The 18,430-nt window shown below is 45.0% G+C and overlaps 1 protein-coding gene across 20 annotated transcripts in view; it reads right to left on the bottom strand.

Moving 5' to 3' along the window:
* Nucleotides 1-16,113: 16,113 nt before the first annotated feature.
* Nucleotides 16,114-18,430, bottom strand: part of LOC140385374 (band 4.1-like protein 3) — a 322,225-nt gene continuing 319,908 nt past the window's right edge. For all 20 annotated transcript variants that reach the window (XM_072467470.1, XM_072467472.1, XM_072467476.1 and 17 more), the window contains one exon: nucleotides 16,114-17,355. Coding sequence is in view for 2 of the 20 variants with exons in the window: in XM_072467472.1 (XP_072323573.1) it covers nucleotides 17,350-17,355 (6 nt within the window). In the remaining 18 variants the exon portion in view is untranslated. The remainder of the gene's footprint in view (nucleotides 17,356-18,430) is intronic.

Raw genomic sequence — 18,430 nt, 5'->3', positions numbered from 1 at the left:
ATCCTGGGATTATATTCATTGGAGTTTAGGAGGTTGAGGGGAAATCTAATAGAAACTTACAAGATAATGAATGGCTTAGATAGGGTGGACGTAGGGAAGTTGTTTCCATTAGCAGGGGAGACTAGGACCCGGGGGCACAGCCTTAGGATAAAAGGGAGTCACTTTAGAACTGAGATGAGGAGAAATTTCTTCAGCCAGAGAGTGGTGGGTCTGTGGAATTCATTGCCACAGAGGGCGGTGGAGGCCGGGACGTTGAGTGTCCTTCAGACAGAAGTTGATAAATTCTTGATTTCTCGAGGAATTAAGGGCTATGGAGAGAGAGCGGGTAAATGGAGTTGAAATCAGCCATGATTGAATGGTGGAGGGGACTCGATGGGACGAATGGCCTTACTTCCGCTCCTATGTCTTATGGTCTTAAAATGAAAGTGCTGCCGCGATTTCTGTTTATTTTTCAATGCCTGCCGATTTTCCTGCCAAAGGCTTTTTTCAGAGAGATTAAGGGAAGGATTACTTCATTCATATGGGGAGGGAAGGTGGCCAGAGTTAGAAAGGTGCTGCTACAGAGGGGAAGGGAGGCAGGGGGTTTGGGGTCTTCCGAACCTGATGTATTACTACTGGGTGGCGAATGTTGAGAAGGTGCGGAGCTGGGCCAGAGGGGTTGATTCCCAGTGGGTCAGAATGGAGGAGAGTTTGTGCAGGGGGTCGGGATTGAAAGCACTAGCAACAGCGCCGCTCCCGATAGCCCCGGGGAAGTACTCGGGGAGTCTGGTAATAATAGCTTCATTGAGAATTTGGAGCCAGTTTCGCCAACACTTCGGGTTGGGGGCAGGGTCAAGGGAAATGCCGATTCGGGGGACCACAGATTTGAGTCAGGGAGGTGGGATGGAAATTTTCGGAAATGGGAGGAGGAGGGAATTAAGACACTAAAAAATTTGTTTCTTCGGGGTCGGTTTGCAGGTCTGAAGGAGCTGCAAGCGAAGTATGGGCTGGAGCAGGGGACATGTTTAGATACATGCAGGTTCGAGATTTTGCCAGAAAGGAGATACAGAGCTTCCCAGTGGAGCCGGCCTCCACATTGCTGGAGGAGGTACTGACGACAGGGGGACTGGAGAAGGGGGTAGTGTCAGCGGTTTACGGAGCTATTTTGGAAGAGGAGAAGGCTTCACTGGAAGGGATCAAAGCAAAGTGGGAGGAAGAGTTGGGAGAGGATATGGAGGGGGGGTTCTGGTGTGAGGTGCTCCGGAGAGTGAATGCCTCCACCCCGTGCACGAGGTTGGGGCTGATACAGCTGAAGGTGGTATACAGAGCACACCTCACGAGGGTGAGGATGAGCCAATTCTTTGAAGGAGTGAAAAATGTGTGTGAACGTTGCGGGGAGAGGGTGGGGGGTGGGGTGCTAATCACGTTCATATGTTTTGGTCCTGTCCAAAGCTAAAGGATTACTGGAAGAAGGTTTTTAGGGTAATTTCTAAAGTGGTGCACGTGAAACAGGAGCCGGGCCCCCGGGTGGCCATTTTCGGGGTGTCGGACCAGCTAGGGTTGGAAACGGGTGCGGAGGCAGATGTTGTAGCCTTCGCCTCGTTGATCACCCGAAGACGGATCCTGATAGGATGGAGGACAACCTCTCCACCCTGTGCCCTGGCGTGGCGGGGGGACTTGTTGGAATTCTTGACTCTTGAGAAGGTTAAGTTTGAACTGAGGGGAAGGATGGAGGGGTTCTCCAATTCATGGGCATTATTCATCATGCACTTTCAAGAACTGGATAACATCGAACATTAGTTGGGGGGGTGGGTGGGAGGGTTGAAGGGAGGGGGGCGGTGTGTGTTGATGGTGACTATGGGTGATTCCTGATTTCTTTTGTTATTTGTTTGTGTGAACATGCGGGCGAATGTTTGGGGTTTGGTGGGAGGATGGGATCGTTGTTATTGATATGGGGATTGACATATTTGTTACTGATTATTGTTGTTGGTGGGTGTAAATTTGGGAGAAAATGTGAAAAAGGAGAATAAAAAATATTTTTTAAAAAGGATGCGGCGGGGCCCATTCAAGCTCGCTCAGACATTTAAAAAAAAAGAATTTTTTAATTCAAGGGGCAATTTAGCGTGGCCAATTCGCCTACGCTGCACTTCTTTGGGTTGTGGGGGTGAGATCCACATAGACACGGGGAGAATGTGAAAACTCCACATGGACAGTGACCCAGGGCTGGGATCGAAACCAGGGGCGAAATTCTCCTACCCGCCCCGCCACATTTCTGCCCCGACCGGCCGGCGGGAGTCTCCGTAACACCGGCCGGTCAATGGGGTTTCCCATTGTGGGGCAGCCCCACGCTGTCGGGAAACCCCCGGGCGCCGGCAAAACGGAGACTCCCGCCGGCGGAGAATGACGCCCCTGGTCCTCGGTGGCATGAGGCAGTAGTGCTAACCACTGCACCATTGTGCCACCTGATCTCGCTCAGACATTCGGGATCTTCATTTTGGATCTGAAGTGCATAATATTGTGGACCTCGAGCATAGTTGTCACCAGCAGTCTTTTTTTCCCGCCATTCTCAAGCCACAATGGATGTGATTCTTGCAGTGCTGGAAATGAGTCAGATAGATGCTTGTGGTGAGATTAGTAAACGTAAACTGGAACAGCAAGAACACCCACAGGCTTTTGAGCAAAAACAGCATCTGAGCTCCAGTACCTTGTAACTGGGGTACTACAAAGATGAACTGAGGATCCCTCCTTCACATCCATTTGATTTAAGTGCCACCAGAGAAGAATGATCTAACTTGTCTGCACCCACAATGGTGGGGTTCTGGTCCCCAAAATTAAATTAAGGTTCCGGATAACATGTGACAATCAGCCGTTCATCACTACTGTGATCAAAATATGTCTATTCTGGGTCTCACTGGTTGATAATGGATCTAATGGAACCATTCTATATATCTTACACTGTGGCTTTGCAGGAGCTGTGGGGATTATTCATTCACAAGATTTTGACAGCCCTATACAAGAATCTATGTTGATCTGAATGTGATAGCATTCATATGTGAATACCTGATCTGGCCATGATGACTATCCATCCATCCAGTGCATTAACATAGTATGGGATATTGATTTTGCTAACCAATGTTTGTGGATAAAACATGTTACAGGAAATTTTCTAGTGTGTCTTCTGGAATTTATGGCTGATGTTTTTTGTTATGCATGCAATTAGGATAGCTGAACCGTATCCCCATCACTCATTCTGACCTTTGTGTTCAAGCAAACCACTAGATGCAATGATTTGGACAATGGGACCCTCGCTCAGAAAGGTGCTCAGAAGTAATCTAATCATGTAAGCCAAGCAACTGGAATCCACAAGGCATGACCATATTTGGGTCATTGGGCAGGTGGAGATTGAGGATCATGTGACAAGCCAACTAAGCCGTTGTGTGGGTAAGCACTTGTTTTCTCTACAGAGAAGAGCACAAGCATGAGTGGGTTCTCTTTCCCCTTTTTATCTTCTCTCCTCTCTCTCCGTCTCCCTTGCTCTTCCTCTTCTCCTCTCGCCGTCACAAAAACAGGTGAATTGTTGATATTCAAACTGCTGAACAAGAAGGACCATCGACTGCAATCTAAAGCCAGTCAAGTTATCAATCTTCAAGAGCCATAAACTTTTCTAGACATTAAGTTGTTTAAGATAGTATGAAATGGACAGCACGGTGGCGCAGTGGGTAGCACTGCTGCCTCATGGCGCCACGGTCCAGGTTCGATCACAGCTCTAGGTCACTGTCCATGTGGAGTTTGCACATTCTCCCAGTGTTTGCGTGGGTTTCACCCCCACAACCCAAAGATGTGCAGAGTAGGTGGATTGGCCACATTAAATTGCCCCTTAATTGGAAACAATGAATTGGGCATTCTAAATTTATTTTAGAAAAAGGTAGTATCAGATATCATGTAACAAATGTCAATCTGCTCATACAGATTGAACCAGGCGGTTCACATAAAATAACTCAAGCATGTGGCTTCATAATTGATGGCTTTGAGTTCAGAGAGAAATCAACATAGCTGGCACAGTCACTATATATAAGGACAGAAAGCTTATGAAAAGTATGTTGAATCACGACAAAATAATTTACTAGACCTTGGAAGGATTCAGAGTTTGTAGTCAATATGCATGTATTGATCTCCCCGTGTTTGCGTGGGTTTCGCCCCCACAACCCAAGGTAGGTGGATTGGCCAGACTAAATTGCCCCTTAATTGGAAAAAATGAATTGGGTACTCTAAATTTATATTAAAAAATATTTTTTAATGCATGTATTGGAACCAACACTTGCAGAGGCGCAGAGTGCACATGTTTTGGGGAATGGTCCATGTGGTGATTTGTGGCGATTGTTCCTTTAAGGGCAACACAGTAGAGTAAGGGTCACCTAGTTTGGGGGACGAATCAGGACTGAGAGTGTGCAATCACCTAGGGGGTGGAGTCCCCTCTTAGGCAGGTGACATGTAGGGAGAGAGGTGAAGCTCTGAGGCTACTGTACATTTTTTCTTATTAATAAATCCTTTTGTGTTTCTAATGAAGTCTGTGAAAATGCAGCATTACATTTGGCAATGAAGATAAAATCATCATGACACTGCCTCTGGTCCAACTCCTGTGATTGTCCTGCTTTAATGAAAGTCTGAAAAAGAAAGTACTCACCAGAAAACTCTTTGGGTGAATAGACCAATTTAGAGGACACAAGGGCGAAACTCTCCCCCAACGGCGCGGAATGCTCCGCATCTTTGGGGGCCGAGCCCCAACATTGAGGGGCTAGGCCGACGCCGGAGGGATTTCTGCCCCGCCAGCTGGCGGAAATGGCGTTTGTTGCCCCGCCAGCTGGCGGAAATGGCGTTTGTTGCCCCGCCAGCTGGCGCGGAAATGCGGCGCATGCGCAGGAGCGGCCGCCAACAGTTTCCCACGCATGCGCAGTGGGGTGAGTCACTTCCTCCTCCGCCATGGTGGAGGCCGTGGCGGAGGCGGAAGGGAAAGAGTGCCCCCACGGCACAGGCCCGACTGCGGATCGGTGGGCCCCGATCGCGGGCCAGGCCACCGTGGGGGCACCCCCCGGGGTCAGATCGCCCCGCGCCCCCCCCAGGACCCCGGAGCCCGCCCACGCCGCCTGGTCCCGCCGGTAAATACCAGGTTTGATTTATGCCGGCGGGACAGGCAATTTCTGGGCGGGACTTCGGCCCATCCGGGCCGGAGAATTGAGCGGGGGGGCCCGCCAACCGGCGCGGCCCTATTCCCGCCCCCTCCCAATCTCCGGTACCGGAGACTTCGGCGGGGGCGGGATTCACGGTGGCCAACGGCCATTCTCCGACCCGTCGGGGGGTCGGAGAATGACGCCCAAGATCCCTGGGTCAGAATCTACAAGAAGGGTGAACGAAACGCAGAAATGTACCTCCAGTTACATCTTAGATTAGGAGGTGAGGAGGTCCGCAAGGCCGAGTGCATTGGAGAGGCTGAGGGACAGATGCAGAACAATCCTGAATTGGCTGAGATAATCGAAGGTTTAGAAAGAGAAAAATAAAGAGAAAATAGCCTTGTGATGCATGAGCTGTGGCTTTACCTTTTTAAACAAGAATAATGTTAAAAAAAAGAGTTCCTGCAAAGTTTTTTTAAATAGTGCTTTAAATTATAAACAAATGCCCCAAATGAGCTGTATTGAGGTGTCCCGAAGCGCAGGAAAATTATGGAGAGGAAACGAATAAGCTCCTGATGTGCAGAATTGGAGGAGAGCTCCTGAATTGGGTGGTCCATGTCAGCAATTTCTGTATTGATAAGTTTCAATCAAAAGAAGCGAAGTTTCAAACCTTTTACAAATAAAAGAAAACAGAGGGTGGCACGGTGGCGCAGTGGGTAGCACTGCTGCTTACGGCACTGAGGACCCGAGCTCAATCCAGGCCCCGGGCCACTGTCTGCATGGAGTTTGCACATTCTCCTCGTGTCTGCGTGGGTTTCACCCCCACAACCCAAAAAAGATGTGCAGGTTAGGTGGATTGGCCATGCTAAATTGCTCCTTATTTGGAAAAATATATAATTGGGTACTCCAAATTAAACAAAATAAAAGAAGACAAGTTAACACGTTTAAGAACAGCCTCTTGACCTCGGGAACAGGGGTCTTGGAGTAAAAGCAACAAAAATAGGGGGAAAATGGACTCTCCAAACAGCCGGAAAAATAACTCCCGAGGTCACTGAAAGGGCTTTGCTTTAGTAAAAGGAGAAGTTTTAAAAGTTCAAAAAGAGCAGCCAGGTTTGCGCTAACACTCCAAATGCACTGAAAAAACACAGAGAGAATACCGACACAGCTGACAGTTGAGTAAAAAAACAAGTTTTAAAGTAGCAATGCATTTAAAATGGTAACATATTTTACGTGGCAATGCACTTTAAGGAGCAACCACAAGAAATATACTGGTCAGGCCTTTTGCTCACCCGCTGGCTGCTGCAGAGGTTTGGGTTGGACAAGATCTATCAACGGCTATATACAGGAAACTTGGAGAAGACCCCATGTCGAGGGCAACTCTCCAAAAAGGTCCATAAGTAATGAAGACTTCAAGGAAAAGGCAACTGAAGACCTCAGTGGAGGCAATAAAGACATCAAAGAGGAGGCAACAAAGACTTCAGGAGGCAATTGGAGACCCCAGAACGTGGACACTGAAAGACCTTAGAAGGAGGGCACTGAAAGACTCCAGAAGGTGGTCAAAAAAAGATCCCAGAAGATGGTCAATGAAAAACCCCAGAAAGAGGGCATTGAAAGACTGAGTGGGTAATCAGCACAGTGGGTGGCGTCCTCTCTTCGCTGGAGACATGTAGGGAACTAGCTGAGCTGCATCCATGTGGCTGCTGTACAATTCTTATTAATATATCCTTTTGTATTTCTAATGAAGACTGTGAAAGTTCATCATTACAGTCTACTAATAACCACACCCTGAATAGAATGGAATCTGAGAGAAAATATTTTCGGAGTACATCACAGGTTAGGTCAGATTTTTACTAAGGTCGTGAGTCAGTCGCCAGTGGAATATATAACATAAAAACTATTTTGGAAGCTTAACATCAAATTTAAAAAATGTTAGAAACAAATGAAAATGGTCTTCTGTTCATATTGGCTTCTCTGTAATGTCTAAGGCATGCGTTTTCTTGCATTCCTAGAGTTTGGACATTTCACATAGACCCTGGTCTGACCATGTGACAAAATTAATTGTCCATTAAAAATGAAATGGGTTAATAAATGACTGCCAATGTAGATTTGTTAATACTAGATCATAAGAAATATGTCCATTGAGCCTGTTCTGCCATTCAGTAAGATCATGGCTGATCTAATTGTGACCTTATCTCCAGTTTCCTGCCTGCCTTGCATAACCCTCAACTCCCTTGTAGATCAAAAATCTGTTCAATGAAGTCTTGAATTTATTCAATGACCCAGACTCCACAGCTCTGTGGAAGAGATTTTAACAACCCTCAAGGGAAGTAATTCCTTCTCATATGTTTTAATTGGGAGATCCCTGTGCCCCCAGTTCTAGATTCCCCACAAAGGGAAACGTCCTCTTATGATCAACCCTGTCAAGCTCCCTCAGAATCTTATAAGTTTCAATAAGATCACCACTCATTCCTCTAAACTCCCAACATGTATAGACTCAATCTTTCCTCATGAAACAACCCCTTCATCTCAGGAATCAGACTTAGTTTAGTGAATATTCTCTGAACTATTTCCAATGGAAGTATATCCCTTTTTAAGTAAGGAGACCAAAACTGTACACTACACAATACTCTAGGTATGGTGTCAGCAATGCCATGTATGGTTATAGCTTGATTTCCTTATTTTCATACTTCATCCCCCTTAGCAATAAAAGCCAACATTCCATTTGCTTGCAATTACTTGCTGTACCTGCGTGCTAACTTGTGATTCATGTACAAGGACGCCGCAGCACTCTACAGCTCTCTATTTATGTAATATCCTGCTTTTCAATTCTTGCCACCAAAGTGGATAACCTCACTTTTTTTTAACATTGGAATCCATCTGCCAAATCTTTGCCCACTCACTTCACCTACCTATATATCCCTTTGCAGACTCTTTGTATTTTCCTCACAGCTTACTTTCCTATTATCTTTGTATTGTCAGCAGATTTTGCTGCAATTACCCCTTCAAACACATAATTTAGATTGTAAATAGTTGAGGCCAAAGCACTGATCCCTGTGGCACTCCATTAGTAACCTGAATATCACCCATTTTATTCTGATTCTGTTTCCTGTTAGTTAAACAATCCTCTATCCATGCTAATGTATCACCCCAGAATACCGTCAGCTCTTAACATGTGCAGTATCTTTTATATAGTCCGTTATCAAATAACTTTTGGAAATCCAAATGCACCATCACAACACCTTGAGTTACTGCACGGTCAATTCCAGCCCAACTTGACCCAGAGTTACGACATAGGTGAAATTAGATTTTATTTAAAATACTCAAGGTCTTGGCTGAGCTCAATAAATTGCAGTCACCAGGTGCGTACTTTAAAACACAAGTAACTTTTTATTATGTACAGTATTATAATTAAACAGACAGAAAATGTAACTGGTGGAAACAAAATAAAAAAAAAAAAAGAAATACAAGGATAAGGATCTCTGATGCACTGGGAAGGCTTCCCGTCAATGTCTTTCTGAAGTTCAGGCTTTCATTTTGGTACTTCTTCCTTCTAGGCTTGAGATTTTTTTCTCTGGAAATGCTGTCTACTCTCTCTGCAGACTCAGCATCATTTCAGGCTCATAGCAAAGGGTGTACCAAGCACTCACTACTTTCAGAACACTAGAATAATTCTTTCACTTTAGCAAGCAAGAGACAGAGAGAGAGAGAGTGCATTCATTTACTTTCAAGGTCTAAACACTTCTTGCCAAGTTCTCTCAGAAAGCATCATGCAGGAACAAATCACTGACCAGTGTCAGTAGAACACTGTCCCTGGCCAACCCACAAGTTGCTAGTTAACCAATCGAACTAACTTCCCCCAAAGCTGGTCCCTAAAATCGGTGCCAAGGAGTCTAGTTTTTCCTCTGCAAAATACAAAATCTGGGAACAGTGTCCTGGCAAACGGGCTGTTTAACATTGCTCTTCTGCTTAAAGCCACACCCCAATTATGGGTCCATGAAACAAAATAATTTTTAAAAATGGGACAAAGCAAATAAATAGGAAAGACTGTTACGATTGCATCTATTGGTTCCCCTTCATCCACCCTGTTTCTTAGATTCCTCAGAGCACAATAGGTTTGTCAACAGAACTCCATTTTCATAACATCTACTTGATCATATTCTGATTTTCAAAATGTCCCACTACTCCTTCCTAAATGAGTTCCTGCATTTTCTCAATGACAGACATCAGGTTAACTGACCTAAAGACTTCTTTTTCCACCTTTCTTGAATAATGATGTTGCATTTTCAGTTTTCAAATCAATTGGGATGTTTCCAGAATCTAAGGAATTTTTACCAATGTATACAATTTCTTTTGAGACCCTTCTTTCAAGACCCCAGTATGCAGGCCATCTGGTGCAAGGGACATATCAGCCTTTAGTTCCATTAGCTTGCCTCATATTTTCTCTCCAGTGATAGAGATTGTTTTTTAAGTTCTTACCTCCCTTTAGCACTGTGTATTCTTCTATTTTTGGGTCATTTTTTGTGTCTTCTACCATGAAGACAGATACAAAATACTTGTTCAATGTCTCTGCCATTTCCTTGTCTCCCAGTATAACTCTCCAATCTGATCCTCCAAGGGACCAATGCTCAGAGTCACTTTCCTCTATTTTATATACTTGTAGTAGCTCTTTCTGCAAGTTCTTCCTCTTTCCAGTCATCCTTTGCAGGGGGAATGGAGTAGTGGCTCACGTATAATCCAGAGATTATTCCCTTTGTGGTTCTGCTTTTTAATTTCATAGCTGCTCATAATCCCCAAGGAGAACCTCTTTCCTAGTCCTATTTACATAATACATGTGGGTAATTGGTGCTGATGCAGCCGCACTTTGCTGCTCCCTTCTCACCCAGCTTGGGTGAGGAAGGTTGGTCGCGATAGGGGCTTTGCAATTTTGTAAGTGCATCAAGAGTGGAAATCCACCAGTGATTGCAACTCTGAGGAAGTTATGGGCTAATTGGCATGTTGGTTTGTGTCAATTCTTATAAAAACTGTAACTTGTTTTCAATATAATAAAAGATTTTAAAAACATTTTTCTCTTTTTAGGGATAGTCCCATCTCCCAAGCTCTATCCAGTCTCTTCCTCTTGGTTGTTTTCCAGGATAGAAGATCAAAAAGTCCATCAAGCCTACTACATTTGAAATCCACATATAATCATTCGATATAGTCTTCACCACTGCATGTTGATCCCTTAATTTAAAGAACACTAAATGAGTGAATTTTCAAAAATGTGTACTGCCAGCATGGAAGAAGTTAGTGATTTAAAAGTTCATGAGCCTGGGAAGAAAGAACAAAAGGGAAGGTCTTTGATGTGTGGAAGGAAGAAGCAGTTATATGGCAAAATGGGTAATGGTAAAAGGCAAAAGAGGGTGGTAATGGAACAGGAAAAGAAACGGGAAAAACTGGGTCCAGCAGAGGTGTAAATGGTAACACAACCAGAAAAAAAGTGTGGTGGTTATTTCATGTTGAGGTTGGAAGTTTCCAAAGACCAGCAGACTTTAAAATGCTGAATCAAACGATTAAAGTTGTTTCTCAAATTGCTTCATATGCATTTTGTGGAAGTCTTTGGAGGGTCAAAAACAAGAGTTTTCAGGTGAATTACCTTTTACCAGAACATTTTAGAGAAGAATTAGCGTGGCACGGCGGCACTATGGTTAGCACTGCTGCCTCACGGGACCAGGGACCAGAGTTCAATTCCAGGGTGACTGTCTATATGGAGTTTGCACGTTCTCCCAGTGTCTGCGTGTGTTTCCTCCGGGTGCTCCCACAGTCCAAAGATGTGAAGGTTAGGAGGATTGACTATGCTAAGTTGACCCTTAACGTTCAAAAAGGCTAGGTGTGGTTACAGGGCTTATGTAGGATGCTCTTTCGGAGGGTCGGTATAGATTTGATGGGCCGAATGGCCTCCTTCTGTACTGTAGGAATCCTATGATTATTGACAGAAAGAGAACAAATACATTGTGCTGGATTCTCCATTTCTGAGACTAAGTGTTGACGCAGGGGCAGGTTTCGTCGACTTACACAACAGCTGAACTGGACCGATTCAGCGACTGTGGAGGGGCTAGCACTGGCACCACGTGGAACACAATTGAGTCCAATAGAAAGTGGTTTAGGATTCGCCGGGTCCATGATTGACACTTGGGAGGCTGACAAGCTGCAGCCGCACATACATTACAATCCCCACACACACTCATCCCAGCCAACAAGGTGGCACTGGTTGCAATGATGTGCGCCCATCCCGCTAATGGGTCGGCTGTGACCAGAGGGTGCCTAGGGGAGTGCCCTGGGGGAACATTCATATGACCAGTGTCCCTAAGTTTACAGTGGACAGTCAGGGGTGTAAAAAACTGCATGGCTCCCTGGCAGGCCACGGCAATGGTGCTCCGTGCCCGTCCACCACGACCCACCTGCTGGTCACTCCCTGCTATTAGAAGACATGCTTAAAAGCTTGTGTCAAAAAGGGCATTTTTAAAGCAGCATGTTAAAAAGTTATAGGGAGGGAACACTGGGGCGGGATTCTCCGACCGCCCGCCGGGTCGGAGAATCGTCGGGGGCTGGTGTGAATCCCGCCCCTGCCAGTTGCCGAATTCTCCGGCACGGGATATTCGTCGGGGGCGGGAATGGCGCCGGTCGCCGCCCCCCCCCCCCCCCGGCAATTCTCCAGCCCGCGATGGGCCGAATTCCCGCTGCTGGAATGCCTGTCCCGCCGGCGTGGATTCAACCATCTTTCTTACCGGCGGGACAAGGCAGCGGGAGCGGGCTCCGGGGGGGCATGGGGCAATCTGGCCCGGGGGGGGGGGTGCCCCCACGGTGGCCTGACCCGCGATCGGGGCCCACAGATCCGCAGGCGGGCCTGTGCCGTGGGGGCACTCTTTTCCTCCGCCTCGGCCACAGTTTCCACCATGGCCAATGGGGAAGGGACCCCCCACCCTGCGCATGCACGGGGATGACGTCAGCAGCCGCTGACGCTCCCGCGCATGCGCCGACTTCCGCCGGCCGGCGAAGACCTTTCGGCCCTGAGTGGCACGGTGCCAAAGGCCTCTCCTGGCGGCGCGCCAACCACTCTGGCGCGGGGCTAGCCCCTCAAGGTGAGGGCTTGGCCCCTAAAGGTGCGGTGAAATCCGCACCTTTGGGGCAGCTCTACACCGGAGTGGTTCACGCCACTCCATCCCGCCGGGACCCCCCACCCCGCCGGGTAGGGGAGAATCCTGCCCCAGATTGTTTACGGCCTAGAGAGCTGAAGCTACTGCCACCAATGATGGAGGGATGTAAATTGGGCACGCACATCAGACCAGAATTGGAAAGTGTTACATCTTTGGGGGGATGCACAGCTCAAGGGCATTACAGAGAGAGAGAAAGGGAGGGATGGAGTAATTTGACCATAATTATGAGAATGCTGAAATTTAGACATTGTCCAGCTGGGTCACGGATACTGAGGTTATGGATAAATGGGGCTGTGCGTGTTAGAATACAAACAGCAGACTTTTCAACAAGCTCAAGTTTACAAAGGGTGCAAGGTGACCAGCTGAACACAAATGCTCTGCACACAAATTCAATTTTGCACATGAAGCTATGCAATAAGCTCACCCAAATCTTGGTCTTGGGCCTCGTTTCAATTAGGCTGCACACTACTCCTTCAGGCCTCAGGTACCTAATAAAGCAGATGCAATCTTCTGGCCACTGCTGGTAAATTGGGTTTGACTAATTTGCTTGAGTTCTTCGAAGATGTAACAAGGCAAGTGAATAATAGTAGATGTATATCTGGACTTCCATTAGGCATTTGATAAAGTGCAGCACAAAAGGCTAATACACAAGGTAAGATCACATGGGGTTAGGAGAAATTTATTAGCTTGGATAGAAGACTGGCTAACCGATAGAAGGTAGAGTCGGGATAAATGGATCTTTTTCTGGTTGGCAAGATGTAATTAATGGGGTGCCACAGGATACGGTCTTCAGGCCCCAACTATTTATAATGTATATTCATGACTTGGATGCAGGGATAGAAGGTTCTATAGCCAAATTTGCAGATGACACTAAAATAGGTGGGATAGTAAGTTGCAATGAAGAAAATGCTGGGCGGGATTCTCCACTCCCGCGCCGAAGTGCCCACGCCGTCGTGAACGCCGTCGAGGTTCACGATGGCGCGAAACGGCCCCGATCCCGATCGATTCAGGCCCCGACAATGGGCTAGGATTGGGGCCGCGATCTACACGCGCCAGGCCTTGTCGCCGTGTAAAGGCGGCGCCGCATAGATGACGTGGCCGGCGCCGCATAACTGGCGTCACCCGCGCATGCGTGGTTGCCGTCCTCTCTGAGTCCGCCCCGCAAGAAGATGGCAGACGGATCTTGTGGGGCCACGGAAGGAAGGAGGTCCTCCTTCAGAGAGGACGGCCCGACGATCGGTGGGCACCGATCGCGGGCCATGCCACATTTGAGGTACCCCCCACCCCCCCGCAGGCCGCCCCTCCAGCGTTCCCGCACTGTTCCCAACGGCAGCGACCAGGTGTGGACGGTGTCGGGGGGAACCCGCCGTTTTGGCCTGGCCGCTCGGCCCATCCGGGCCGGAGAATAGCGGGGTTGCCGGAAAATCGCCATTTTGGGTGTCTCCGGCGATTCTCCGGCCCGCGGAACTCGACAGGACCATTCCCGCCGCTTGGGAGAATCACGGGAGGGCGTCGGACCGGAGTCCCGGGAAAATTTGGCGGCCCAGGCGATTCTCCCAACCGGCGCGGGAGTGGAGAATCTCGCCCAAGAAATTTACAAATAGATATGTTAGGGAGTGGGCTAAAATTTGGCAGATGGAGTTTAATGTGGGTAAGTGTACGGTTTGGTCAGAAAAATGGAAAGGCAACATATCTAAATGGAGAGAAAATTCATAGTGCTTCAATGCAGAGGGATCTTGGTGTCCTCGTGCATGAATCACAGAAAATAATTATGCAGGTACAGCAGGTAATAAGGAAGGCAAATGAAATTTTGGCATTTATAGCTAAAGGAATAGAGTATAAAAGTAGGGAAGCGCTGCTACAACAGTACACAGTATCGGTGAGACTGCACTTGGGAGAACTGTAAAGGGATGTAGCTGCATTGGTGGCAGTTCAGAGAAGATTCGCTAGATTGATTCAAGAGACAAGGGGTTTGTCTTATGAACAGAGATTGAGCTGTTTTGGCCTATATCCTTCACGAGTTTAGAAGAATGAGAGATCTAATTGAGGTATATAAGATAATAAGAGGTATGACAAAGTAGACGTAGAGCAGATGCTTCCTCTTGTGGGGCAATCTAGAACGAGAGGTTAAAGTTTTAGGATAAGGGGTAGCAGATTTAAAACAGATGGGGAGAAATAGCTTCTCTCATGGTCATGAATCTATGGAATTCATTATTCCAGAGTGGGTGGATGCCAGGACATTGAGTAAATTTGAGGAGATAGACTGATTTTTTAAATTAGTAATGGGTTGAACGGGCAGGAAAGCGGAATTCAGGCCGACTTGAGATCATCCATGATTATAGTGAAAGGTGGAGCTCCTGCTGCTACTTCTTATTTATCCCTGGCACTTAGTGAATAGTTAAGCTCCCCACTTAGACTTAAAAAGGCCAGATTTTCTTAACTATTTTCCTTGGGCAACAGGAGCAAGGATCAGGGAAAATGGGGTGGAGGTGGATATTGCTCAGCTCCATCCCCTTTATGGGACCTGGAGGAAGAGGGCAGATGGAATTAGACTGTGATGTGAAGAATTAATTTCACAGGTGCCCTAAGAATCCAATATGTGGGTGGTATCCACATAGTGGCGCAGTGGTATTGACACTGGACTAATAATCCGGCGATCCAGGGTAATACTCTGGGGACCCAGGTTTGAATCCCACCACTGCAGGTGGTGCAATTTGAATTCAATAAAAATCTGGAATTAAAGTCTAATGATGACCATGAAACTATTGTCGTAAAAATCCATCTGGTTCACTAATGTCCTTTAGGGAAGGAAATCTGCCATTCTTACCTGGCCTATGTGACTCCAGCCCCACAGCAATGCGGTTGACTCTTAAATGCGCTCAAGGATGGGCAATTAATGCTGACCCAACGACACCCACATCCCATGAACGAATTTAAAAGAAAATTCCACAATGGAATTGCACCGTCGTAAAGCCCCATGCCTGAAATTACTTTGCATGGGAAAATAGGGTCTTGTAGTGCCTGCTTCAGGACCCTTTCTCAAAATTGGGCTGCCCTAAACACAGCCAGTACCAAGGCTGGGCTTCTTGCTTGCAAACTAACCATCCCCCATGTCTTCCAGGAATCACGGGAGCCCACCACCAAAAAGCTGAGCTTAGTAAAATAAAAACTTGCAGTCTAGAGCAGAAGCAGTGCCTGCCTCCAGCCCTCCTCTACTGCCCACCCGCAATATTGGGTGAACACTTGGGGTCTTTTCACTTTGGTGCAGGGATTGTTCCCGGTTTGTGCAAACAAGCCGTTGTTATCCAATTTCACCTCCATGATGTACGTTTCTGTTAAGAGTATTAGTTTTATTTTTAGAATAAAAGAGGTTGATTTTTACATTAATGATGGAAGAATGCAAGTTCTGTAATCACCTACAGCATCTGTACTGGGAAGGTGCTTTTAGTAACTGCCATTTATTTTACAATCTTGTGTTATCTAATATAAACGTATTGGGGCACATGTTGTACTGTAAATATCTCTGTATGGTAATGTTTTACACCGAAAACAGAAATACAATTTGAAGAAATTAACATATACAATCTATAATAGCCAAGTTCGTAAAGCTCTTTAGAAGCTCCCGCAGCTTTTCCAAACTTTCGTCGGACATCTGGATTATTAAGTGACTTTAAATAACATTTGAAACAATACTTGAGAGAATTCCCAAATATTTTAACAGAAAATACAATACTGCAAGTTATCGAACAGAATGAGAGACAGCAGACTGTTGGTGCCTTTACCACTTTTATTTCACCATGAAGAAACATACATTCAACATTTATTATATTGCAGCAAAAAAAAATTAATGAAAGTATTGTACCCTAAAGTTAGCTGTGTGGTTTTCTGTAAATCATAAATGCTTCATGAATTGAAAGCTTTCAATGGAGTTTGCGATTATTTTCTGTTTAGTTTAAGGCTTTGCTTTGAATCTGGAGTCTACGCAGAGTGTTTACAAAGAATCAATGCTGTCATAGTCAATGATGAAAAATGAGAGGTCACAGGTAGGAAACAGAGAAATTCCTTCTAGAGCAGACACATTCACTTGCAACATAAACCAAGCAAAACAGACTCAAATGTTTAAAAGGAATACTGACATCTCCTCCAAGGGAAGTCATCATCTACAACTATCGATGGATTACTCTACCTGACCTTTTGGTTCTAACTTAAAAGAATGTGCTCATCTAACGAAACCAAATCATTCAAGTAAAATATATATTTATATATATATACTTCTTTAAAAAAAATCTGTTAGGTGACATCAAATTATGCTGACAAAGCACAAGATGCAGCAAAACAAGTTGTTCTAATCTGTGTAAGGTTATTCATGTTTTCACAGGCATTACCATTGTATATCAAGGTTTCCAGTTATAAGCTTCGGGTTGCTTAGTATAATAGATATGGACTTGCACTGCCATTGGCACATCTACTGTAAGGTATGACATAATCCCTCAATACAATTAACATTTTTCACCAGCTTTGGGTGAAAGTTACTTGCTTATAAATGAAACCAAGTACAATTAAATGAATTACTGCCAATTTATTTATCTTAATATCAGCTATAGTCATTTTCTAAACTGTCAAAGGAAGGATTTTCCCCATTTCTTTTAAAACATTAACGTTCCAATGAATCTTTTGCTGTTTAAACCTGCTGATAAAATTATAACTTAAAGAGATGTGGACGCCTTACTATACGGATTTGGAAAATGCTTTTTTTCATTATTCCTTTTTGTGACAAAGGTTTATTCTAATCATGCAATATTCATCTGCCGTTTGGATATGCTGGAATGAGGTTTTTGCCAATGTTCTTATTTAGTGAGAGGGTCCTCATACAACGTGCTCCAGTATGCTTGGTGTGAAAGGTCATTAGTGGATGGATTCAGGACAAATGAAGTCATGTACATGACTCCATTTAGACTCCAAAATCATTCCTAATGATGTGTATGCATTACTTCTTTGTGAAGATGTGGTTACTCCTGGGAAGGAAAATGAAACAAGAAACCCATTAATGAAACAGATTAATTGGAGTTATCAATAACTTTGTAGACATGTATAAAAATGCACAGACAATGCAATATTTGTTTTCCATGTTAATAAATTACATTGTTAAAAATACACAGCTTTAAAAAATGACAAATATATTGCAAACTCTTGTTTACAATTTGATAGAACAGAGACATGTAAAAACACAGAACTGGAACTCAGCTTGCAGCAGAAGCGTCTCATTTAAAAGAGAAATAGAAAATGAAAATTTACAAAAAAGTCCATAACAGCAAAATGCAGTGTTCGGTTATTAGGCAGCCACATAAATCAAATAATTTTTTCTTTAAAACAAGCAAGAAGTTGCAACTTTGAAAATAACACTCAAAGATATATCTATTTATGTGATGATAGAATTTTACATTATTGGATTATAATAAAGCAACCCCAACGTGTGATGTTGCTGCATGATGTGTTTTTAGGTGAGCCAAATTTGTCTTTGAGTACACTGAATGATTGATGTGGTTTTTAAAATATCGACGTTTCGCCCATACCATTAAGACAGATGTTTCTTTTTCAGGAAAGTACTTTTCATTGATCTGTAATTTGCTGGAACAGCACCTTTGGCCATGAACATTATTACTGGTTAGAGCAATTGGAGGATTGGGTTACAGTGTAACCCAAAATGGTGAACTTCCATCCAAATATTTCTTTCACCTGTTATTTGCTGGGACAGTACACACGGCCATGAACATTATCATCAGTTCGACTGTTGTTTGTCCGGATCTTCCAGTGATGAATTTATTCTTCTGGAGAACTTAAAAGAATACTTCACAGCAAGGACAGTGGTGATTCAAATTCTAAAGCTTAGAGTCAATGCCATTGATCCCCATGTGCTGATGGATATAGTCTAGATAGATACAGCAAACCCCCAGACAGGACACAATGAGGCAGGATTCTCTGGCCCTCGGTGTATAAATTAACTATTTGGGTGTTTAAACAAAGTTCCACATGAAGTAATAACGCACAAGTGAATAAACAGAGCTGGCTGAAAAAGGATTTGCTGAGAAC

The sequence above is a fragment of the Scyliorhinus torazame genome, chromosome 11 (assembly GCF_047496885.1).
Source record: "Scyliorhinus torazame isolate Kashiwa2021f chromosome 11, sScyTor2.1, whole genome shotgun sequence".
NCBI classification, from domain to species: Eukaryota; Metazoa; Chordata; class Chondrichthyes; order Carcharhiniformes; family Scyliorhinidae; genus Scyliorhinus; species Scyliorhinus torazame.
The sequence above is the reverse complement of the archived record's forward strand: the minus strand, read 5'-3'. Positions and strand labels throughout refer to the sequence as shown.